The 27,542-nt window shown below is 41.7% G+C and overlaps 1 protein-coding gene across 1 annotated transcript; it reads right to left on the minus strand.

The window, feature by feature from the left end:
- Positions 1-17,536: 17,536 nt before the first annotated feature.
- Positions 17,537-27,334, minus strand: LOC311240040 (uncharacterized protein). The gene is made up of 2 exons (XM_084328540.1): positions 27,052-27,334; positions 17,537-19,847 (listed from the first exon to the last, which is right to left on the minus strand). The coding sequence occupies exons 1-2, from the start codon at positions 27,245-27,247 to the stop codon at positions 18,334-18,336; spliced, it is 1,710 nt and encodes a 569-aa protein (XP_084184666.1). The 5' UTR covers positions 27,248-27,334; the 3' UTR covers positions 17,537-18,333.
- Between the last annotated feature and the right edge of the window lie 208 nt (positions 27,335-27,542).

Here is a 27,542-nt window from a genome sequence, read left to right on the forward strand (position 1 = left end):
ATTTTGGTGGCACACATTTTAAAGTGATATTGTTACACCCTTGGATGTATATGGTAGACTCAGTCACCCTCAATCTAAAGGAAGTTGTGTGAGACTGTTTTTATATTCATTATCATAAATATGTAATGCTGTCAAACAGCTCACTCTAGGTAAAAGTATTGGTATAGTATGTTTTTTGTTTAATGCCCTGTTTTATGTTGAAACTTGTTGTGTGCCGTGTTGGTCAGGACTCCCTGGAAGAAGAGATCTTGTATCTCAATGGGACATTCCTGGATAAATAAAGGATAAATAAAAAAAATTAAAATAAATTGCACTTTGTTTACATTTCTTATTTCAGTCTGATGTGTGGGTTGGAGTTGAGTATGGATAGCAGGGGGGGTGATAATGCTGGCCACATGTCATAATAATAATAATAATAATAATAATAATAATAATAATAATAAAATAATAATAATAATAATAATAATAATAATAATAATAATAATAATAATAATAATAATAATAATAATAATAATAATAATAATGCAAGACCTCTTTAGCCCTTGTGTCTGATAAGGACAAACGTGTCCTTTGAGACTTATTCTTTTGATAACTTTGCAGTGGTTATGTTTGTAGCCAATATATGTGGCAAAGGTGTGTATCTTTGAATTATCTTGGAATTTTTGAACTTTTTTTGTACTCTACTTTCATTCACCCTGTTACCATTAAGGGACAAAATTGTCCTCTAGAAAAACACAATAAAAATATTATATGTTGAAATAATTTCCCACTTTTCTTTTCCATACATCTTTTAATCAACTTCAGCCCTGGTCATAACCACCAAAATCTGTATTAATTTACAAAAATGTACCCTTTAAATGCCAGTGTGTGTGTGATGGCATCACAAATTATTGTGGGGGGGATTATTACAGGCTAGCATATGGCAATGATTAGCAGCAACACTGATTTGTATGGATTTTATTTTTTTGTAATGTCAGATTGGAAAAAAACTCACACTCTTACCATTCCATTAAGGGACAAAATTGTCCCCTTCAAAAACGTCATAAAAATATTATATGTTGAAATAATTTTCCACTTTTTCCCCCCCATAAATCTTTTATTCAACTACAGCCCTGATCATAACCACCAAATATTCAATTATTTTTTATAATTGTAACCCGTTAAATGCCAGTGTGTGTGATGGCAATATTTTCAATATATCAAATGCAAAGTGGAATTTTCTGGGGGGGATTATAAAATGATTAGCAACAACACTGATTTCAAAGGACTTTTTAGTAATATCAGATAACATAAAATACTCTGCCAATAAATGCCAGTGTTAGCTAGAGACCATGAGTAACTATGCCAAAGTTACTCATAAAGTAAAAAGGTACTGTATAGTTCAAGTCTCCTTGATAACAGAGGTCAATGTGAACCCACTGCTCCCATGACCTCATAACATCACCTCTTAACCCTTTGCTAGTTTGTAGTGCAGAATCCTATTACCTTATTTCACACTAGAAATGAATACAACATCACTTTGAACATGTTTATTTTTCAACAAAAAACAAAACATTCAAACGTGTGTGTATTTCTGTATGACAACTAATAAAGAAACTTGAAACTTGAACTTGAACCCGTAGATACCATCTCTGCCTGTGAACATTTTCTGAATGTTACTAGGCACTGTATTATTGATTACTTTAAACATAATTTGCACAGTTTTGAATTTAACCAGGTCAGTGAAGTTTGATTCATTAAAAACAGAAGGTTAGTGTGATCTCGTTAACCGGTATGATGGACTATCCTTATCGCTCTTTTCTGTAACATGCAGATCTTTTGTAGGTTGGTGTCATGTACAGAGGTCTATTGACCATACAAGATAGTAATCTGGGCAGGTGTTACATGAGCAAAAAACAACCCCCTCAGTAGAAAAATGCTTATCAAACAGTCCCGGGTAGGCAGATAGTAAACAGAGACGTTTTCAAATGGTAAATCAGGGTTTTATTATATAGTGGGGGTTTCAACCCACGGCCCTTTTCCCAAGGGAAAAGGGGATGTCCTCTGTGGTGATTTCAACCCACACACACAAAGGGGAAAAAGGGATGGGAGGACAGACAAGACATACATATGAGAACTCAACAAACACTTAGTAGTCACAATACTACCTTAGGCCCATCTCTGGCCACCACAGCTGTGGAGTCTAACCCACACTCCATGCAAACAAGACAGCACCGTGCCACACAGTATTGTGCTCAGGCCATAGGTAAGCTAGACAGCAGCCTCCCCACTGTACCACAAGGCAGGTCACTCCAGCCACGAGACTCCCGTGTGTGTGTCATCTTTCCGCTTATATTCACTCATCCAACTAACTGCCCACAGGTGTACTCAAGCAGGTGCAATCAGCTCAATCAGGAGGATGAGTGGTCTCTGGGAAAAAGAAGAAACAGCATTAGAAGATGACACATCACACCACCAATAACAACATAGCCCACTCAGGATACCAATCTGATGTTCATATGGCCTCCTAATACAGTAACAATGATAATGTCCAACCCACGTACATCACACCTCCCCCCATAAGAGCGAACCCGCAGGGTTAGCAAAACATTATCACCCGTTATCAACCAACATTCGATTAGTACCAACAGAACAAAAATAAATAGAAATCACACTCCATATAGACCACATGCCCCTATCTTGGGCCCACACGGTCAACCACCACCTCACCCAATACCAGACGCATCAGCCGCCGGACGTGGCTGGCACCTTCCTCATACCGAGGCCATGACGGTACCCTATAGTCAACCATACGCAAATTGCTCAATGGTGTTCGCACTCCCAACATCAACCCCGTGCGTCCTGTAAGGCACATTTGAACACAACACAGCATGTGAAACAACAGTCCTGTCACATCTCAACTCCGACGAGACGCGGGCAGGACTTTTCATTAGCCTATTCACATGACACCAGCGTGTCCTCCTCCGCCGCCCGAGCGTATGCAACATATACTTAGTGGCAGAGACCTTTCCTCTTACCACATAAGGTCCTGAGAACCGGGCAGTGAGCACCGTACTAGACGTGGGCAGCACAATAAACACCTCATCCCCCGCCTCAAAATCCCTAGGGACAGCACAAATAGAAGGGACATTGGGGTGATTATTAATCAATACATCAGAACACAAGTCAGTTAATGGAGCGTTATCAACCTCCCACACAGGGATCACACTTTTCCCAGCAATATCGTTCCCCATGATAAACTCAACGCCCTTTACAGGAAAACATGGGCGAACCGCGACCGGAAAACAACCTGTGATCAGTGCAGACTGTACATGCACCTTATGCAACGGCACGCGCACACACCCCATGCCAATACCTCTCACCAATCCGCTCGACCGACAGGAGTCCACATCCAATGGTAATACATCAGCCAGGATGAACGATTGAGAGGCTCCTGTATCACGGAGTATTCTCACCCGATGGTAGTCCCCAACTTTACCCGACAGGGACACACAACCATCAAACAAAAAGGGCTCAAAAGAGCTATGCTGGTCAGGACATGACACCGTACCAATCAACCCCACCCCTTTCGGTTCCTGGGCTGACTCCCTGGTCTCCTGTCGATCCCTTAGCGCATGACAGTCCTTCACAAAATGCCCTTCTTTTTTACAATAATGACACACCCTTTCAGACGGCGGAGAGCGTGATCGGAATGCTCGCTCGTCACCCAAGGTATTTCGAGACGGCGGTGAGCGAGGTCGGAATGGTCGCTCGTCACCTCCGCGATACGGCGGCCCCGACGGAGAAAACGCGCCCCCTCCTACATACACACCATTTCGTACAGAAACATGTGATGCAGAAACATTTTTGTGGATCATTGCCAACTCGTCACACAAAACTGCAGCTTCCTGGAGGGTAGAAACCTTTCGCTCCTCCAACTGTATTATCATGTGTTCGGGCACAAATTTTTTAAATTGTTCCATGAGGATTAACTCGCTCAAAGCCTCGACCCCATCCACCTTACACGCTTCACACCAACGAGTGAACACCATCCGTTGTTCATGGGAAAATGCGACATGTGTTTGCGAGGGGGCTTTACTTAGTCCCCTAAACCACTGCCTATAAGCCTCCGGCACCAGTTCATACACGCGCAAGACAGCACCCTTCACTTTCTCATATACCATGCTGTCCTCCTTTGATAAAAACTGGCATGCGTCTTGAGCCCTACCCGTGAGCCTATATTGCACTAATAGTGCCCACTGATCCTCCGGCCAATTCGCAGCCCCCGCTACCCGCTCAAAATTCAAAAAAAAATTCTCCACCTCAGATTCTCGAAAAACAGGAACCATAGCAATATGTTGCCCAACATTAAAACTGCCATGGCCACCTTCAGATGAGGGTGAAGAAGAGCCAACACTCCCCAGCTCCATCCTCTTCAGTGTAATCTGGAGCTCTCTATCTCTCTCCTTCTCTTCCCTGTTTCTCTCAGCTGCTCTGTCCTCTCTGTCCCTGTCTCTCTCAGCTGCTCTGTCCTGTCTATCTCTCTCAGCTGCTTTGTCCTCTCTGTCAGCTCTGTCCCGTCTATCTCTCTCAGCTGCTCTGTCCTCTCTGTCAGCTGCTCTGTCCTCCCTGTCTCTGTCCTCTCTGCGCAACAGCGCTCTCTCCTCCATCTGGAGACGGGCCAAACGCAGACTAGAGCGCGCATGGCCAGAAGACGTGGAGTCTTTATCCGAATCGCCCGCGGCCTCACTTTCAGCTCCGGCCGTACTACCATCCTTCCTAATAGCACCACCATCCATGTTAAGATCACGTAAGGAGGAGTTAACCCATTCGCCACTGTGTGCAACCTCCTGATCACTATGACTCACTACTCCCTGAGCCGGGCTAAACACCTGTTGCTCCATCAACCCCGCTATAACAGCTGCCTTCATATCCGCCTTGGATTGGGAATTTTGCACAGCAATAGCATAATGCCTAGCAATAAGGCCTAATTCCGCCTTAGTGCAACCTTCCACCTGATCCTCTGTCGGATCCGCTATAAAGGCTTCAAAAACAAATGCCGACGCAGCCATATTATGTTTTTATGCGTGCGTAAAAAAATATATATACATATATATCACGTCCTCACTTAATTAACCATGACCGTGCACAATAATAATAGACACATTCTGCTTTCATACCTCTTAACCAAAACAATCAAACTGACCACATCTACCAAATGAAAACAATAACAAATGTTCCTAACCACTCAATTAGGAGTCACCTGTGTCACTCTAGCCTATCCCAGCTAAACTACTCCACTAGCTGGATGAAAGGCTACAAATATCTTCAGTCGCTTACCGATTTCATTGCGCACTCCACCGGAATCACGACTCGTGCCCCCCACCCTCTAGCCAAGCAGGTGACCCCCCTGTTACCTATGTGGCAGAAAAATAGAATGGTTAAGAGCATCACAACAATAATGACTTACATCAATCAACTGTGCACGGACAATGGACCCCTACCAATACCAATTTAGAAAACGCTATCTTATTACACCTGATATGCTTCAATCGACAAGTTACCCCGTTATTTTACCAACAAGGAACCATACAATTGCGTAAACTTAACGAGACCCCATGTCATGTACAGAGGTCTATTGACCATACAAGATAGTAATCTGGGCAGGTGTTACATGAGCAAAAAACAACCCCCTCAGTAGAAAAATGCTTATCAAACAGTCCCGGGTAGGCAGATAGTAAACAGAGACGTTTTCAAATGGTAAATCAGGGTTTTATTATATAGTGGGGGTTTCAACCCACGGCCCTTTTCCCAAGGGAAAAGGGGATGTCCTCGGTGGGGATTTCAACCCACACACACAAAGGGGAAAAAGGGATGGGAGGACAGACAAGACATACATATGAGAACTCAACAAACACTTAGTAGTCACAATACTACCTTAGGCCCATCTCTGGCCACCACAGCTGTGGAGTCTAACCCACACTCCATGCAAACAAGACAGCACCGTGCCACACAGTATTGTGCTCAGGCCATAGGTAAGCTAGACAGCAGCCTCCCCACTGTACCACAAGGCAGATCACTCCAGCCACGAGACTCCCGTGTGTGTGTCATCTTTCCGCTTATATTCACTCATCCAACTAACTGCCCACAGGTGTACTCAAGCAGGTGCAATCAGCTCAATCAGGAGGATGAGTGGTCTCTGGGAAAAAGAAGAAACAGCATTAGAAGATGACACATCACACCACCAATAACAACATAGCCCACTCAGGATACCAATCTGATGTTCATATGGCCTCCTAATACAGTAACAATGATAATGTCCAACCCACGTACATCACAGTTGGTTTTGTAAACTTCAATACAATATGACATGTCAGGTACAATAAGTGTGCAGTATAAGGTGTAAAGTGCCCTCTGGTTCAAAAACGGTCTTGTTTTACCCAATATTCCAATACTTCTGGATATCTTTGAGCACAAATATCCTATGTGGGGTTTCCAGCAGAGCTTGTGGTCCACTATGATGCCCAGAAACTTGATCTCATACACTATCAATTTTATGATCAATTTCCAAATTAATTTCTATATCTGTTTTATGATTTCCAAATAGCATTACTTTAGTTTTGCTCAGATTCAGTGATTATTATTTGCATCAAACCAACATTTTAATTTGGACAATTCTGTATTGGCTACCTGTATTTTAAAGTGTACGCTATAAATAATCATTATTATTTTTAATGAACATTAGTTGGTTGGGTTGATAGATTATGAATATTTGAATGAACATTAGTTTGTTGGATTGACAGCTATCTTATTAGTTATTGTAAAAAGAGCTCCAATTATTTCTAGTACAAACTTGAATTCCTGTTGAACTGACAGTCCTATTACTATTGCTAATCATACCTTTCTTTCTCATCTCTTCACTTTTCATCCTTTCTGATAAAAATAAAAGCAGAAAAAGGACAGAACAGTGTTCTTAAAACCCACTGAAGGACAGTTGTTCAGTTACTGCCCCCAGCTGGCAAACTAGAAGAAGTGACACAGAAGAACAACAGCAGCAAATCATTTTAAGGGACAATTCTATCTATTCATCCAGTTTCAGAGTTTGCAGAGATAGCTGCCGTAGATGTCTACCGTCACTCCAAGACAATGGACAATGGAATACAATGGAACGGGCACTTCTTCTAACTATCTACATTAATAATATTGTCTCCACTCTTAATGATTGTCATGTCCATCTTTATGCGAACACAGTTATATATTGTACAGCCAATTATGTACAGCTTGCCATTGAGAATCTGCAACTTGCCTTTAATCTTTTCACTACCACACTGATTGATTGAAAATTGTATTAACAGATTGCAGAATGGGTACAATACAGTACAGCTCAATACACACAATTGTTAAGGGGATGCAGACCAGAGAAAGACTTTCGTCTTGTTTACATCAGGGTCCCCCATTTTCAATTAATCATAACATATATGACATACATGACATACAGATAGACAGTGCTGTTACATCTAGACATTTATGACATACCAGATCTACAAATATACAGTACTGTTTATGAGTACAAAAATAGTCTAAAAAGAGAGTATATACATTTGAGGGGGAAGAAACTGTACATTGAAGGAGGTTGGGTAGGTGGGGTGGGGGGGGAAACTGTACATTGGCGGTGGTTGGGTGGGGGGAACTGTACATTGGAGGGGGTTGGGTTTGGACATTTACAGTGGCCAGTTTTGAATTGCAGTCTCCCGTAGGTGCTCTTTGAGAGCGATTTTGAAGCCGGGTAGTGATCCACATTCCTTTACAGCTGTGGGTAGGGCGTTCCACATTGATGTGGCATAATTGCGAAACGTGTTTAGTCCCTTGTTTGTGCCGAATCTGGGTTTAACATGATTTGTGGAGCTCCCTCTGGTGTTGTGGTCGTGGTATTCACTAACCTTTGGGAAGTATTTTGACATGTACATGTCAAAATACTAAATGGTTAACCCTTTCACTGCAACAATACAGAAGGTTACCCTTTCACTGCCACAAGACAAAGGGTTAACTCTTTCACAACCACTACAGAAGGTTAACCATTTCACTTTGGTAGTGAAAGGTTAACCTTCTTTAGTGTGGTAGTGAAAGGGTTAATGCTCTCCAGGATGCTCTTGTGAATTTTAGGCTGGTCCTAAATGCTGATCCTGGATATCTAAATGCAAGACAAAATTCATGTTGTTTTCTAGGGCCAGAATCAGTGTGTCTATATCCACTGTGAGTTGTTCTAAACTTGAGAGGGTTTCTGAATATAAATACCTCTGCATCTGGCTTGATGATATTTTCTCATTTAGATGTCATATTGATGATCTTGTCTCCAAATTGAGACTAGAAATCTGATGTCTTTATAGAAATAAATCATGTTTCCCTGTGTGCAGCAGAAAAAGGATTGTTGAAGCAATTTTCAGTGTAGATATAGAACTTGGAAAGTCAGTATTTTTCTTTAATGGCCAAACCACTTGGAGTAAGCTATAGAAAACATCCCTCAAAATGAGCACTTTACCTACTTATGGGCAGTTCAGATCACGTATTCTGAGCATCCTTTTTCTAATTGTAACTGTTTTCATTTATTCTGTATGCTAGGTTCTGTGAACTATTAATTTATGTACTTTGTCTTGTTTTATTGTGTCTATTTAATTGTTGATTTTTGTGGTGTAGATTATAATGTATTGCTTCTCATTGTTATTTTTATCTTGGCTGCATAAATGTTATGAATGACATGGTTGCTCAAAATAATCCACATACCTTGTTTAATTTAGAAATTATTTTCTACCGGAGTTGATACAGTATATTATTATGGGGGGTCGGGGGTGTACTTCAGTAGAAAATAGTTACTAAATTAAACTGTTCACAACAAGGTCTGTGAATTATTTTGAGTCACCTTTGACTGAAGCTGCCTGGAACACAGCCAGAACTACAACCATGGGACTGCATTGGATGGTTACCCTACTTTATTCTCAAAGAACGGCACGCGGGCCAATGGTGGCCCTCAGAAACGTTTCTGGCGGCCCATGGTGAGTTGTTGAGGTGTAAATACATGCATTATATTTGGTATTTTGGTCCGTTTCCAATACAGTTTTAAACCAACCTACAACATAACACAGGACTTTGCTTTTAAGAGGGGTAAAATTGCAGTCCCTAAGCTGTCAGGTTAGGAATGACAGCTTGAGTTGAAAGCTTGCTAGGCTACTCTTTGCATGGCAACTAGGCATCTCGCAAGTCGTGTACTGTATCTGTATGACTCGCGAGATGTGTTAGCTTTTAATTTGGGCTGCTCTCAATTCAATGTTGAGTCCCTAAATTGGCCCTCAGTCATCAAAACTTTGAGAAGCCTTGCTCTACTGGCATGTATTTCACATCACTTCATGTAAAAATAAATCCACAAACCATAACAAAGACGCTCCATCACAGCCTACAGTAAAATGAACAGGACTCAGGGATCAGGTTTAGAAGGAAGTTTAATAAGATTGTTGAATACAGCTATTAAAGGACCACTTTGTTTTCAGAGATACCAAAAGAGTTCCTACGGTTGTATAAACCTCTTTGGTTAAAGGCAAGACCAGTTACATTTGCAATATTTGGAATTTTCTATATCTTATCATACAGACCTAATTTAACCAGATCACATTTCTGTGGGTCCACATTCTGTCCAAAAGTGTCCGTCGTGGATCTCCCCCGAGAGTGTCCACTGGACTCACTATTTTTCACAGGCTGAATTATAAAGCTAGAGGGAGAGCAGAAACATCATAAGACGTTGTGGATACCAGCCTTGTTATGCTATAGCTTCCTGGGAAAGGGACCAAATGTGGCCAGCTTCAAGAGTGGTCCTTTGACCTCTCACCTGCAGATAATGTGAATCAAATTGGGCTTCACTGGAACCACAGGCCTTCACACACTATCTGTACTAGTCCCATGCAGTTTGGAGCTTCCTGCTAGTTCTAAGTTGTATTTGTTCACATTGTGTGGTCCCAAAAGCACGTCTTTGGATTGAATACATTTAAATATTCACCATTATTCACTTCACCGCCACAGCAGAACCTTTGATGCAATGGAGGGTACGGATGTGGAAGAACCTGTTCACTGTAATGGTAAAGCTAGGGGAGTCCTGAGCCCATCTGAAAGATCTATATAGGAGGAAAAGGGGTCCCCAGAATATTGTGTATGACGCGTCCTTCAAGCATGCGCATGTGGACGCACAAGCATGACACGAGTGCGGGGGCGTCGTAGAATGCAAAGAGTGCACTGGAGGCGTGTAAACATGACCTTGTGCATCAAATTGATTGGTCTATGTGCGATTCTCCTCAAAATCTAACAAGCCAACGTCAATCAAAAAAGGTCGGCAAGCTAAACTTAATGGGGATGGATATAAATGGATAAAGAAATGTCTTAAATTGACTTTGATCATGATTATATGATGTAGGAAATGTATTCAGTGTGTTGACTATAGAACAATAAAAAACTGGCGGCTGGGTGGCGCAGCGGACATTGCGCTCGTCACCAACGCAAGAGACACCGGTATCGAATCCGGCTGTCGGCGTTGCCTCCGGCTTGGGCCGGCCGTCATACTAACTCAATTGGCAGAGTTAGCGGGAGGGAAGTCGAAGGGTGGTAGTCTGGTCATTGTAAACAGCGACTCCTACAGGTCGGTCAGGGCGCCTGCACAGCAGAGACAGGAAAATGGCGGGGGCAGTGTGAGCCTCCTACACGTTACTCCTCGCCAATGTATGAGAGTCCGCGCTGGCAGGTGAAAAGATGTGACTGGCTGCCTCCACATGTATCGGAGGGGACATGTGATGGGCTTCTATCCTCCCTACGACCGGCCAGTGGGGGGCACATGCGAGCAACGATCAGGACAGGGGAGGGAGAATTGGCACGAGAGGTAAATTGGGATGGGAGAAAATCACAGAAAAAGGAGGAGAAAAAGTAGATAAAAAAATAGAATAGAAATAGAAAACTATTAGGGTGGAAATGTGAATATAAACAAAAGTGAGCCGTTTACAAGAAAACGCAGTTTTATCATTTTTCAAAACCTGATAAAATGTCAAACCTTTTTTGTTAGAAAATTAAGGAAAACCAAGGGAAAGCGGTGATGCAGGATATTTTTTCTTAATACAGATATTCAAATGTATACAACCTACATTAGATTGGTCTTACTAACTTTAATGTACTTGAGGTGTGCGCTGTATAGGGAAATAAATATTGTACCGAGACTCTGTATTGGTAGATAGTGATACTCAATATTAGAACCTGACTGATTAATGGGGCCGATATTGGCATATCAGACATATCGGTATGGGCGGATAGGTGCCAATATTAAAATCTTTTTTTTATTTATTTTTTACAGAATATAGAACATAATGCAGAGAAGAATCCTTGGAGTAATTTAGAAATGGTTCTCTAGACTCCATTGTTTACAATACTCTCAGCATGAATCTCATAGCTAGCTTGATAAAGTAGAGAACACATGATTTAAAGTTAGTAGAGAGGACGTTTTGCTTCATCATTAATGAAGATTAAGCTATTTAGAATAGAATGTGCAATGAAAACTAGTCTCACTTTTTATTTATACATCTTTTACAGATGGCTCAGGGTGGAAGAAGTAAGGTGTGGGACTACATAAAATGGAATATACCAGTTGGATACCATCTGATGTCAGGTAAGGACTCTATGTTATCAGTGTTAGGATAATCAGAGTAAGTTTGATGAAGTTATAAGCTGTTTTGTGAAATGTCCTCTTTCGGTTTCACTGTAAAAGTCCAAGAGGAAATCAATGCGGCGATTATCCGTGCGCGGCCCGAATGTGCTTGCGTGCACATATAATATTGATCATCTAGCGTGGCCAACCAGTCAGAGACTAAGAGCCACAAAAATGACTGTGGTACCACAAAGAGCCACACCATATACCAGCGTTTCTCAACCTTTTTTTTCAGTCACGGCACCCTTCATGTGTTTATAGGTTTCACCATCTGGCCTCTGAAGTTGCTAATGTCTTTTTTATTTGGGCCTCACAGGGTTAAAAGTACCCTGTGAGACCCACGGTTGCAAAATTACAAAAACACTTTTAGCCATTTTAAAAAATAATGTTTATTTAAAAAATGTTAAAGGGGAACTATTTTACTATTTCTTTCACTATTTGGGCACTTTTACACAATTCCTGTGAGTCTATGGAACACCTAGGTTTTTTTCAAAAAAAATACATTGTTTTGTATTTCTAATCAAGTACTAAAAACCGCATTTTTCTACCTCAAGATCTTAAGCCGTTTTGAGGCTGGGCGTCAACCACTGTGTGGCCTGGTGCCAACTGCCACATCAACTGCCACATTATTATGCAGCTGAGAAATCTCTGACATCACAGATATGCACATTTTCAGATGACTCAGTTCAGTGAGGGTGAATATTGTGAGAGGAGAATTGGAAGAATGCGCCAATATGAGAATTAGAGACATATATCCTATTAATATAAGTCCACATAGCTAAGAAACAATGGTAAACACTGAAAAAGGCCATTTATAAGATAGTTCCCCTTTAAGCACATGTATAGTCAATTGGTCCTGTTGTTCAGCCTCACAATGCTATTTTATAGTAAATGTGTTTATATGTCCCACCCTCTGGCCTCTGAAGTTGCTAATTTTTTTAATTTGGGCCTCACAGGGTTAACCTCTTAAGCCCGAGATATACAGTAAAAGTGTATATTTTCAGCATTACGTTTGTTTACCAATTATTTTAACTGTTATTAGTGAAATATAAGATTATAGAAATCTCAGGGCATTGAGTCGGAAACCGGCACATATTGACAGGAGGAAGTGGCACAGCCAAAAGTGAGTGTAGTCTTTTGAAGGAAGAGACTCAGGGCTTTCAAATTTCGAAAAACTACCCTACCCAGCTCACACCAGCCCCTGTCAATCATCTGACTTCTGGATTTACTTTTTAATTTCTCTTATTTTTTCGGATTATCTCCCACAAACCTGAACGTTATTGCCATAAAACAGAACGCAGTTAGTTTCTCTACTTTTCTGTGAACGTCTTGCAAAAAACGGTGTTGCAATATGATGAAAAATGGTGGAGAAATTTACATTATAAAAAAGATGGCAGAATTCAGTACTGTATCTACAAAACCTTCTGTTTAATCATCTTCCCTTTATTCATTTGCTTAGATTTTTCAGGTCTGGTCAATTTTAGCATGGTGTTATTCACAGTCAAAGATAATTTTTTTTTTTAAATAGAATTGATATTCTCCTTTGGTTCATTACGATTTACTCAAGCCTAGTAACAGACACACTATTTCTGACACTGATCCATTATGTCCCTAGATTCAGATACCAAGAACATGCAAATGGACAATTTAAATTGTAAATGTTTATTCTACGTCCTTATAGAATGAGTGACATAAAAAAAAAGTAAAAAAAAGAAAAAAGAAAAAAAATAAATTTTTTTTTTTTTTTTTTATGGATGGAAGAGCCGCACATTGACGGGCAAAGAGCCGCATGCGGCTCGCGAGCCGCGGGTTGGCCACCCCTAGCGTTTATTTGAAAACGATTCATAAAAAGGCCGACGAATATCAACGTTGTGGAATATTCCAGTAAAAGACGATTTTCATAGAATGCCCCAGAATGGGCTGTTTTTTATTTCAAAACGGGGGCTTTTCTAAATGCTCTGAAACGGAAATGACGCGATAAAAAACCAATCTGCCTTGACAGCACTGACTGGAAAATAGTCTTTGATAATGCGATGGGCAGATTAGACACATAGCCATAATTTAAAACATAGATTAGGCGATATTAACGTTAACATTGGCGCCGATGGTGGCATTCAGCGGGTAAAAAGGAAAACCCGGCGTGGCGCTCAAAGTGTTAATGAGGCGTCCGTTTTCCAGTAGCATGAGCTAACTTCACGTTTCCATACAGTTTACAACTCACAGATGAAATCAGGATGTATTTTCATATCCCGGACTCGAGCCCCCAATGTATACCCTTTCCTGTATTAATCTGAACCGTAGTAGAGTACAGGGGAGCGTTCTCCTAACTCTCCAGGGCCGAAGTGCCGGTCATGTAACATGCTTGTTATAACTAGCTGGACTTCGGAGTAATTCCCTCTGTAAAGTGGTGACAGTAAACCAGACAACCGTTCTCTCAAGGACTGGGCATTTATTTCCGTTTGCAGCTCTCTATTCTTCATGTTAGTGACTAACGTTACACGCAGATTGGGTGCTGCCTCTCTGCCCTGGTGCCGACGTTAGCTATAGGCTCTATCTATAACGTTGGTGTGGTCCTGACGTTAGCTATAGGCTAGCTATCTATAACGTTGGTGTGGTCCCAACGTTAGCTATAGGCTAGCTATCTATAACGTTTGTGTGGTCCCCACGTTAGCTATAGGCTAGCTATCTATAACGTTGGTGTGGTCCCGAGTGTGGCGGGGACGGCGGAGAGGCAGCACTTACGTAGTTTCCCCCAATGATGACACAAGTTGTGATATTTAATGTGCATTCAAATTCACTAACGTTAAAATAGTGTTATAATAACGTTAAATGTTCACTCAAATAACGTTAGTTTTAAGTTGGAGAAGGGCATATTATATATATCCCACAACGCATCACTCTTAAAGGAGCAGGCAACACCCTAATCTACTGTTATCACATTTCAGAACATTGAGGGACAAATGGATAGATTATCAAACATGTTTAAAATAGTTTTGGGACTCCTACTAGATTTTTTTTCTAATCGCGATCGCGAGTAAACTCACATGTCTTAATAAAAAATATATACAGGTATATAAAAATAATTAAGAAAATTAAAACGTAAAAAAAAAATTTAATAGAAGTGCGGTACCACCGCATCCCGCGGTGATTAGCCACACACACAACCGCGGTGAGAAAATGTCATACCGCGACAGCCCTAGTTGTGGTGGGTTATGTCGTGGACCAGATGGACATAGGATGGACCAGATGGCGATCAAATAATTGGAATATTGTTTTTGGAATACCACGACCACAGGTAAGGACAATCTGACGTCAATTTCAGCTTGATCGTGCAAGGTTATCATACCCATCCCCCTGATCGGCGTGTGTTGTGGTAATAACGAATGACATTACTGGCAATCAAATAATCAGAAACGACCCCCCCCCCCCCCCCCTTTTCATGCATTCATGCTGAAACATAATACCTATTATATAGATTTGATTTGGAAATAGTAGCGTGTCCAGGGAAGAAACACCAATGGTTTTAGTAGAATTCACGTTGCGCCCTATAACCAGCCTCCCAGGAATTAGCCCGGATCATTCCGAAATTATACTTATATTCACCACGGGATAACGCGTGAATGTATTCATGAAAATTTTTTATTCTTTTTTGCATCTTGATAGTTACTGTCAAATGACCATGGTATTGTATCCATAATATAAAATATAGATTTAGCTCTACAGACAAGGTGACGCACAGTGAAACTATGTAATGGAAACCTGGCCCAGCTAGAGCTAGATGGGGAAATCGAATGGCCGCGAATGTGTTAATTTACAAGGAGCAGATAAAAGGTAATTTCAAGTGTGGTATTTGCATTTGGAATCTGTTGCTGTCAACTCTCAATATACGGTCCAAAGAGCTGTCACTATTACTTAGTGAAGCAACTTTCAAGCAAGCCATCATTAGGCTGAAAATTCTAAACAAACCAATCAGAGAGATAGCATAAACATTATGTGTGGCCAAATCAACTGTTTGGTACATTCTTAAAAAGAGAGAACGCACTGGTGAGGTCAGCAACACCAAAAGACCTGGAAGACCACTGATGTGATGGATGACAGAATTATTTCCCAACTAAACTTCATAATAGTTGGCCAGATCAAGAACACCCTTCGGGAGGTAGGCGTATCTGTGTCAAAGTCAACAATGAAGAGAAGACGAGAGTGAATACAAAGGGTTAATCACAAGATGTAAACAATTGGTGAGCCTCAAAAACAGGAAGACCAGATTCTATTTTTTTTGCCTAAAGTTCTGGAACAACATCCTATGGACACTGGACAGATGAGACTAACATCACCTTATACCAGAATGGTGGGAAGAGACGAGTATGGAGAAGGAAAGGAACTGCTGATGAACCAAAGTATACCACCTCATTAGTGAAGCATGGTGGTGGTAGTGTTATGGCGTGGGCATGTATGGCTGCCAATGGAACTGGTTCCCTTGTATTTATTGATGATGTAACTGCTGACAAAAGCAGCAGGATGAATTCTGAAGTGTTTGGGGCCATATTATCTGCTCATATTAAGCCAAATGCTTCAGAACTCATTGGATGGTGGTTCACAGTGCAGATTGGCAATGACCCGAAGCATACTGCGAAAGCAACCAAAGAGTTTTTAAGGCAAAGAAGTGGAATGTTATGCAATGGCCAAGTCAATCACCTGAACTTAGTGATGCACCGATGTGAAAATTGTGGCCGATACCGATAACCGATATTAATATTGCTGTTCTGGCCGATACCGATATTTACCGATGTCGATATCTCTGTATAGAAAACACTTTTTTATGATAATCAAATAAAGAGCTATTTTCCAAAACGATTTTTTTTTTTTACTTTTGTAACTTATTTTCAGAAATGACTGATATTTTGAAACTATTTAAGGCCAAAACATGTAAAAAGATTTTATTTTTTTTATTTTTTATTTTAAATATCGGCCCTATCTTGATATCGGACCGATACGATGTGTAAAAAAACTGCCATATCGGCCGATATTATATCGGCGGCCGATATATCGTGCATCACTACCTGACCTGAATCCAATTGAGCATGTATTTCACTTGCTGGAGACAAAACGGAGGGAAATATTCTCCAAGAACAAGCAGAAACTGAAGACAATTGCAGTAGAGGCCTAGTGGAGCATCACCAGGGACGAAATCCTGCATCTAGTGATGTCTATGGGTTCCAGACTTCAGGCTGCAAAGGATTTGCAACCAAGTATTAAAAGTGACAGTTTGTCTAATTACTTTTAGCACATGTAGAAACTGTTGTAATTCCTACACTGTGAATGAATGAATGAAGAATATTGGCCAATATATAAATATCCGAATATTTTACTCCTTACTCCTAGTATTGGCCCCAAAAATCCAGTATCGGTCGGGCTCTACTCTATTAAATGACAGATAAAAAACCAACTAAAAATTATGATCAGGACTGTCCCTAGTTAACCCTCCACTATGAGCACACCATTTCACTGATGCTTTTCAAGAGGCAGAATACAATATGGGGAATTACAAACTCACTGGTCATCTGAACTCAGAAAATAAAGCTGGCGGTGAAGTGAATAAAGAGGTGCCTGTGGATCCAGCAAACCAGCTTAATTCATGTGTGATGATGCGAGTAATCGTAGTGGGTGGCTCTTTCGTCATGAAGACAATGTTTCTTGAAACTTGAAGCGTAAAAATTACATCTACGATAATCATAGCCTCATGAAACTTTATACCCGGTAGCGAGAGACTCAGGGCATTCAGAGAGTGTATGGTTAGTCAAGGACAAGGTACATTGAAAATAAGCCATTTTCTGAAAGCAGAGAGAAAAATTAAATTAAAAAAAGAATTGGCCATCCAATCAAAGAAATGGCCATGGTAGGAATCTGCAGATATTAAGTTATTAATACCAAAATACTGAATTAACGTTTCCCATTTTCCTTAGGATTTTCTTTTTGGTGGTTCTTTGACTAGTTCTCTAGTTCTTACAAATGGCTCAGAAATGTATCAAAGTTGTGTAACTGATTGCACCAACCCAAAACTTTACCCAGCAACTTATTAGACACAACTGAGCAAGACAATAGCAATAACAGTTCTACCACAGGTATATCCCAAGTCCCTCTATACTCTAAACCTTCACCATTTGAATAGGCACACATTTAAAGTACAATGTTTATTACACAGCTATGGGTAGAAAAGATTGACACACAGTGTTAAGCTGCATCTTAAATAAATCGCCAGGGTCCCGGCTTTCTGACGAAGTACAACCCTGGCATGCAGCACCTACTGCTGACCTTGATTCTGATGACCTCCAACAAGCCACTAGAGAGGAGTGAGGATTCAGAGGTTATCTGTGTCCACATGACCTTTTCCCTGGTTTCCTTCTTCATCTCTTACATTGCCCAAAGAAACGTGACCGGATTCGTCCAGGCTATGCAGAACTCCAGATCACAAAGTGAGCTTGACCACCTCTGCATCAGTTTAGTAAGATCCGCGAAGCCAGAGCAGCCACTTTAACGGATATCGGTGTGACCAAAACGATGAAGCGATACATCCAGAGACAAAATAAAGTAACGTATGTCGCTTCGTTTACAAAAGAAAAGGGTCATTTTTCACTCGTGTGACTCTTCATGTGAAGTCTCACATAGGTTTTGCGGTGGAACCCTTTGCCGCAGACATCGCAGCGATGCGGTTTCTCCCCGGTGTGGGTGCTGACGTGCTGCTTCAGCGTTGAGTGGTCACTGAAGCATCGGCCACACTCGTTGCAGAGGTACGGTTTCTCGCCCGTGTGTGTCCTCATGTGCCGCATCATATTGTGGCGACAGTTGAAGGACTTTCCGCACTCGCTGCAGAGGAAGGGCTTCTCCCCAGTATGGACCCGCATGTGCATCTCCAGACTGCCGTGGCTGTCGAAGCACTTCCCGCAGATGTCGCAGACTTTTCCATTTTTGTGACTTTTGAGGTGGACTTTTAAAGCCTCTTCAGACTCAAAACGCGTCCCGCACACGCCACAGAGATCCGTGGCATGAATCTTTGCGTGATTCACCAGAGACACCATGGAATGAAACATTTTGCCACACACTTCACAGATGGTGCGGGTCTGGTGCCTTTTAAAAGCCGGCACTTCACCCTTGACGGCGTCGCTGTCGTCCGTGGTCTCTGGTGCCGGACAGTCGTCGGACAGTACCCCTTGAGCGGCCTGTATCCCTTGTAAATGAGTCACCAGATGTCGTTTCAACGTGGAGTGGTCGCTGAAGCACTTGCCACACGCACCGCAAGAGTATGGCTTCTCACCTGTATGGATCCTAATGTGCCGCCGCAGGTTGTGGTGACAATTGAAGGATTTGCCACATTCACTGCAAATGAATGGTTTCTCCCCCGTGTGGACTCTCATGTGCATTTCCAAACTGCGAGAGCCCCCAAAGCACTTCCCACAAATGTTACACACGTCCGCTTTCACGTGGGTTTTCAGGTGAAGCTGAAAACTCTCCTCAGTCTCACAGTGTTCGCCGCACACCCCGCAGACGTCCTTCGCGTGAATCTCCATATGATTCACTAACGAGACTATGGCGTGAAAAGATTTCCCACACACTTTACAGTTGATTCTGGATTTCTCTTTTTTCACCATTGGCATTTTATTTGACTTCCTCTGAGATTCCCCGCTCGTCTTCCATTTTTCGTCGTTGCTGTCGCTGTCGTCGGTTTGGTACAGGCCGATCTCCTTCCAGTCGTCATCGTCACTGTCTCGGTTTTCAGCCGCAGAGCAGTCCGAAGAGAGGTCCTCTTCATCACACTTGGTTTGTATCTGCTGGGTTGAGGTGCTGGGAACAGGGTCATCCTCGCTCTCCCCCATTCCATGGGCTGAATACGAGGGCTGAGTTTGGTCATGCTCGTTTTTCACATACGGAGGAGTGAATATGAATTTGATGGTGCCATCTTCCTCCAGCCCTCGAAGCTGCTCTCCTCCCCGGCTGCTATAGAGTTCCTCGTTATTCTTGTGGATCTGCGAGTACCCCTGGTCCCCCTGGTCCAGACCTGGACTCCACTCCTGCTCACAGTGCTGCTGCTCCTCTGGGAACTCCTCCTCTTCCCAGACGGACAGCGAGAGCTGAGGTTGGTCTGCAGGGAGGGAAGAGAAGAAATCAATTAGCTTGGAACAAAATGGCAGTTGGCTTTTTTTCCCCGTCACTCATTTAAAGCTACGAACAAGACTTTTGAGGGGGGAAAGGGTAGTGTATTTCTGATGTCATATTACTAGAGTTGTAAGGATTTCAATACAGAATTGAAAATTCAAGAAAAAATCTAATGTCTGTTCAACAGTGTGTGTTGAAACTGAAAACTGATTGATGATTTTCTTTCTTGCCCCTAGGTCTCTAATTTCCCCATGTGTTATCTAACCTAGGCATCTGCATGCATCCCATCACAGAGAGTGTGTCCAAATGCAGGGCAGGCCTATACAAAATTACCCAAAATACCCATCAACTATTTAGTTTGTGTGTTGATTGGTGATAAACAAGGTTCCATCCCGGTTAACTTTGGTCGCACACGTTTACAGAGAACAGGGTTTACATGGGTGGGTCAAGAGGACCAACAGTTTTAAGGCCCCACGAAATGGCATTCATTCATAGCGCATTTCGCTTCCATGGGCTAACATGTTTCCTAATACAACATGATGTTCAGTTGGGATGTAATGTCAGGGGACACACTTCAGTAGCCAAAGACAGCATCAACATGGAAAGTGACGTTGATGACGGCCACTCCATTGCTGAAGACAATGAAATAAATTGTTCTGGGAATCAAGTCTCAGGCCTATATGATAGTTGACTTTAAAGGCTCTTATACAACGGCATGCAAATTTCTCGATTCTGATTGGCTGAAACAGTCCATTTACACGTATGTATAGGGCACAATCCACGCTCCTGGTCCCAGGACCCGCCCACAACCGAATCACATCACTCTGCCGTGCGGATTCTTCGGAGAAAACAAGATGGCGGACAATAATCTTTAACAAATGGATATGTTGATAGCGTCATAACGACTAAATATAAAGCGATTCTGTCACGGCGAATGTCTTAGTCCTTTAAACAATGTTGGATGATTTAATTGATGGGTCATGAGTCATTGTAGAACAAAATAAAATCGCGGATTGATTGATTGATTATTTGCAATTTTATTTTTACATTTTTTCTTCCTTCCCCCTGACTGCGCGCGCGCGCACACACACACACACACACACAAGGGCTTTTTTTTTATCTTATGTTGTGGGACTTGTACAGCACTTTGGTAAACTTTGTTGTTTTTAAATGTGCTCTATAAATAAAGTGGATTGGATTAATTAATTAAGTAGCCCCTTTCGTGACTGTGACGCAGCCAACACAGTGTGATTTAATTCAAGGTGGATCGCTGTTGTCATTTGAACAACTTCAGATTTCATGGGAACTACCAATCCCCTGTCAAGTTAGACCGCGCTCTCAAGATACGACACTGGGTGCTGAAATCCCATTAAGTATTATATAAAAAAAGCTATAACACTGAAGAAGGAATACATAATTCCGAAACATGTTTGTTTCAGGCTGCCATTAAATTTTGAACCTGAGAGTGCTGGTCTGGCTTCACGGCTTCTTTTATATAAACTACCAATCCCCCAAATCAAGAATGTTTAAGATGAATGAAGTAAGATTTTGATTATTTGAAATATGGCCTGTGTAGACTAAACTATGCACAGAATTATGTCAGTCTACAAGGTCCGGATTCTACATGGTCCGGCAATGTAGACCTTATAGACTCCACTACAGACCAATTATCAGTGAATGTTCATGCATTTTTAAGAAGGGCTACTTCCACAAAAAAACAAAGAACTCACCAAAACATCTCAGTAGCACCTTATCTAAACGTTCTATTTCATATATGGAGATTCATATTTATTTATGTATTGCATGCATTTCTACATTTTATTTCCTATTTTGTTTATTCATCCCAGTATCTTTCTTTCTTATGTGTGGAATTCTACAAGGCATTTACATTCACATTTACATTTAGTCATTTAGCTGACGCTTTTATCCAAAGCGACTTACAAGTTCTGTACGACAGGTCATCAGGAAGGATACAACTCTATCAGCTGAGTAACAATATTCATCAAAGTGTTGCGTGTTACAGTGTAAGTTAGTTTATTAGGACAAGTGCATGACAGTAAGGTTAGTTAGGGTTAAGATTTTTTTTATTTTATTTTTAAAATTTTATTTCAGATAATGGTTGAAGAAGTGCGTCTTTAGTCGACGGCTAAAGATTGGATGGGATTCGGCTGTCCTAACTGGGGTGGGTAGTTCATTCCACCATTGTGGGGCAAGGACTGAGAATAGGCGTGTAGGTGGTGTATATGTGTTTGAGGATGATATCCTTCAAACAGGCAATAGTGATGATATAATTTGGGCAGTGCTGAGCTGGGTTACTTTCCTCCAGTGTATTTGTCCCCCGGCCCCACCCAATGGCCCCATGCACACACACACACACACACACCGAAGTAAAAATTTAAAATTTGAAGAAAAAAAAAATTGAAACAAAATTAATAAAAAAAAATTTAAACTTCGATTTTTTTTTAATGTTCGAAGCTTGTGCCATCGAACGAAGCTTTGAAGCTTCGAAGTATTTAAGACAGCACTAGTTATAATTACATTTTTATGAGCTAACGAATTCCGTTATATTGGACATTTGTATTAATTATATCAAGCGAAGAACTGAGAAATTTGGCAGAGAGAGACGGCAACATTATCGTGGGTTTGCGTGACGACCAGTGATGCCACAGATTACTTGTAAAAGTAATCCGATTACTGATTACTCCTTTAAAAAGTAATCCAAGTTACTTTACTGATTACTTGATTATCAGAGTAACTTAGTTACTTTGAAAGTAACTAGGTTACGAAGTCGTCGTCGTTCCCCCACCAGTTTTTTTTTAAACGCTTTATTGAAAGTGCATAAATTGTTTTTAACTTGTTTCTCTGCACATAACATAAATTGTTAAACTAGTGCTTCAGCTTCTGTACCATCAAGTATGGTAAAGCAACAGTCTATGATGCTCACAGCATTAGAGCAGCCAGCCAGTGGTTTTACAAAACCAGTGTATCCATTCACATCTAACAAATGCAGGCTGAACTATTCAATTATATCAACTGTAACTATTAAATTGTTTTTATAAATGTATCTCTATAAACATACAATCAGTCTCTCTTTAACATGTAAATTAACTGTAAATCTGGCAAATAAGAGCTTTTGCTCTGCCACCATCAAATATACATTAATCAATAGGGAAAGAAACAATCTCTCTCTTTTGCTGTTTGGCTGGCCTCCGAGTCCTCCTGTACCTAGTCGAAGCGTCGTAGTGTTGTGATTCCAGATGCTTTCAATGCAATTGGATGTGCTGTTTTTAGCGGTAGACAGTATTTACGTTTAGGTCGCTTTCACATATAGTTTTGGTGGACTCGGTGCGGTTCTGGGGGTGAAGTTGCAACATTGTTGCATTCTTCATTTGGTTCGCCTGCTTTCACACAGAGGCGGACCGAGACCTTCTGAACAATGTCACGCGGTCGAAAAGGGCGCTTGTCTATTGGACAGTGGAAATGTGTGTGTGGCTGCTGCGATCCCGTGTGTGCGCGCGCGCGCGTGTGTCTGTGTGTGTACTGCGGAGCCCTTCAGATCAGCGGAGCCGAGTTTTGACATGGCATTGATCCATTGTTCTATTGAAGCACATTACCACCATCCTCTCGCTAAACAACTTGTAGACCACGGTGTTTTTATGAGTGCCCACAAGTAGCTGTTTTAATAATATAATAAGCCGCGCGCCTCGGTAATAATAATAAGCCGCGTTTTTTCTTCCTGTAAGCGTTTTGGGGTGGAATTCTCAGACGAATGCAACGGAGCCCTGCTGTCACACGATTGGCGCATATGTCACATGACGTGCTGTGAAGACCCGCCATACTCTGCCTCTGATTCGCAGACTGTGGATGGGGAATGTGATTGGGCCAAAGCAGAGTCACTCACAGACAGAGAGTCCAGTCACGCCGCGGGACACATTCTTGTGTAACCCTTTCACTGCCACACCACGTCACTCCCAAATAAGAAAAACAGCTAAAAAATTTATTTTTGACTGTCGAAAACGAAATAAAATACTGCATTCCGCCTGCATTATGAATTTATGATGAGATAGTAACGAAATAGTAACGCACAGCCACTTGGACAAGTAACTGCAATCAGATTACTGGCTTTTAAAGATTAACGCGTTAGATTACTATTTTCGGGGAAAAGTAATCAGATTACAATAACGCGTTACTTAGTAACGCGTTACCGGCATCACTGGTGACGACTCTCTCTCTCTCCACCTCCCAACGACTTATTTGCGAGAGTATGTCGATGCAGAGCAGCAGATTCAGCTGTTTTTTGGCTCTATCTGCAGCTGCACATGCATTCGCAAACCCAGCACTAAGCTCTCGCTGACAACGTCGTTGTCATTATTAGAAGCAACGATGAAACAAATGTAATGATTGTTTCGTTCATCGCATAGGCTATTTAATTTTAGCCTATTTTAATACAATTTAAATAATCAAATTGTGCTTAGAGGGAATTATTTTCACCGGACATTAAGACCGGAGAGATTAAATATGTCGGACTTCAACAGATTTTGCCGGTCAAATACCGGTAATTACCGGCTAACGGAAACGCTGAGCTGGATGCAATCCTACCTTGAGGGGAGAGAACAGATGGTGGAGGTAGGGCTGGGCGATAAAACGATAACGATAACTATCGCGATAAATTATTTCCTCGAAATAAACATGAAACGTGGTCGCAAAGTTTCGATATATCGATTTTCCAAGCTTGGATATCAGCACACGCACTAACAATCAATCAGTGAAGGAGATGGCCGACAGTGAAGGAGACCCGCGGTGCACCTCTGGGTAGAGGTAGGACTCTAGTAGTAAACAAGGCTGGCTAGGATAACTAGCTTGCACGGCACTATTTTATATATTTACGTGCCAAGTATGTGTGTGGCGTGAATTCTGAGGCCACGTTTATAGTAGTGTGGGGTATACAGTGGACGTCGTTTCAATATATTGGGGCGGAAGAGAGTATTTTAGGGTAATATTTATTACATTGTCATGGAATACACCGCTTAGACACAACAGGCTGGCTAGGATAACTAGCTTGCGCGGCACTATTTTATATATTTACGTGCCGAGTATGTGTGTGTCGTGAATTCTGAGGCCACGTTTATAGTAGTGTGGGGTATACAGTGGACGTCGTTTCAATATATTGGGGCGGAAGAGAGTATTTTAGGGTAATATTTAGTACATTGTCTGTCATGAGATACTCCGCTTGTCGGCTAACTGCTAACGTGCGCGGACTGATGACGACGTCAATATTCGCAGCAGCAAAACAAGTCCATTATATATCTATGCTATTAATAGCCCGTCTATCGCCGCCGGGCATAAGAAGTTAATTAAACTTGACAGACATTATATCGACGACAATTATCGATATCGAGTTATATGAAAATAATTTTATCGCGATAACGTTTTTGGCCATATCGCCCAGCCCTAGGTGGAGGTAAACGGTACTCTATCCCCCCCCCCCCGCCCCCTTCAGTGAGCTGTGGTGTTCCACAAGGAAGCATACTAGGACCGCTACTGTTCCTAATTTATGCAAATGACATGTCGTCAGCTTGTGACTGCAACTTGTTCTTGTTCGCAGACGACTCAGCCCTGCTGGTCTCTGACAAGAACAAGTTACAGGTTAAAAAAAACTCGGCAGAATCTGCACCTGGCTCGCTGATAAACTATCATTACACCTGGGTAAAACAAGAGTCCATTCTCTTCTGATCAAATAACAAACTCAGCAAGACCGACGGCTTCTCAGTTACAGTGGGTGACTTACAATATTGTCACAAGGAAAGATGAAATTCCATCCTAGAGGCAAATCTTTCCTGTGACAAAATGGCATCCAATGTAATCAAAAAAGTCAACCAACGAACTAGATTCGTGTACCGGATCTCCTCTCTGGTAAACAAGAATACCCTGAAGACTCTGGCAGGAGCACTCATTCAAGGGTACTACGACTATGCTTGCACCTCATGGTACCAAAGCACCTCAAAGGCTCTAAAAACAAGATTACAAACATCACAAAACAAACTGGTCAGACTACTACTTGACCTTACTCCTAGAACCCACCTCACCCCTGCCCACTTTGACTACCTAGGATGGCTTAGAGTAGACGACAGAGTACAGCAACTTGCAATGGGCCTGGTCTACAAGATACACTACACGACTAAGGTACCCATGTTAATACTTCCCAAAGGTCAGTGAATACCACGACCACAACACCAGAGGGAGCTCCACAAATCATGTTAAACCCATTCGGCTCAAACAAGGGACTAAACACGTTTCGCAATTATGCCACATCAATGTGGAACGCCCTACCCAAAACTGTAAAGGACTGAATCACTACCCACTTTCAAAACCACTCTCAAAGAGCACCTACGGGAGACTGCAATTCGAAACTGGCCCCTGTAAATGTACAGTAAATGTCCTAACCCAATAATACACAAGACAGTCTTCTTGGGACCAAGTAAGGTGTCGTCGATATTCCAATGTACAGTTTTGCTTGTACAGTTGTACAGTTCCCCCACCCCACCTACCCAACCCCCCCCCCCCCCCCCCCCCCACCATAAATGTCAGGTCTGACACTTGAAATCACTTTGAGGCAAGAGTCCAGAGTTACCACTCAAGCTTTGCTATCATCATGCTTCTGCTTCAGGCTTATACGTTTGGGACATGCCTTAATTTCTTATCCCTACTTATTATGCGCCTATTGAATTCCATGGAAAACTGCTGCTGTGTCGTACTCGTACATCTCAACGTTTTATGTTCTGCAGCATGCATAAACAATCACCAATGTATCACTACAGTTGCATACGCCATCTTGTGTGCAGGAGAATAAAAAAAAAATATAAGCTTTTGCAGTGTTGAATATCTTGGTAAACAATGGATCTTTGGGCGGGTATCTTTCTCCCGGAAAGGCCCGTGTTGTGTGCCAGGCCCATTTGCAAATGACTAGAACATACATGTTTTACTATTTTGTAATGTAATTTAGTATACTTTATATACGATTGTCACAGCAATCCTGACTGTCAATTATCAGAGACTTAAATGTGAAAGGTGGGCGCTGTGAGGACTGGAGGTGCCAAGTAACCGCGAGTTGGATCTATTCCAGACAAACAAGTGTTCCACACGTTTTATGACAATCTATAAATAAACCCCAAATGTTATTATTCACAAACCTGATAGCTTGCTTAGTTTTATGTCTGGTTTATAAACCGCATTGAGCAGTCTGCGTTGCCGACGAATCTCCTGTTTTGAACGGAACATCTCCTCCTCGTACCCTGCTATCGTCTTTTCAACAGCATCAAATATCTCCTCTGCGGCTGCAGATAGACGATCGTTGACAAGTACTCTAAGCAGCTGTATTTTTGACATCTTCTGGACAGACGGCGGCTTGCTAACGCCTCCAAGAAACCGCGATGTGGCAGGTTTTACGTTTGTATTTTTTTTTCGTTAACCAGCAAGTACCCTAAGCTAACACTTGAGAAGGAAGAGAGACCCGGACAGGCAAGGGGTTTCCCGTATTTTTACTTCCGGGTAACACGCTTAAAAATAAAAGCCTTGTTGTCATCTTTGGTGTCAAACAGGCATCGGCATATTACAGATATAAACAGGCCCACCCAATATAATTATTGTACAGAAATACACATTATGTGTTATATTATTGTAT

Source organism: Notolepis coatsorum (assembly GCF_963971535.1).
Source record: "Notolepis coatsorum genome assembly, chromosome: 14".
Lineage (NCBI taxonomy): Eukaryota > Metazoa > Chordata > Actinopteri > Aulopiformes > Paralepididae > Notolepis > Notolepis coatsorum.

Coding starts and splice junctions, on each gene's coding strand:
- LOC311240040 (XM_084328540.1), bottom strand. CDS start 27,247: ATGTCAAAAATACAGCTGCTTAGAGTACTTGTCAACGATCGTCTATCT. Junction 19,848..27,051: donor AAAACTAAGCAAGCTATCAG/GTTTGTGAATAA, acceptor CCCTCCCTGCAG/ACCAACCTCAGCTCTCGCTG.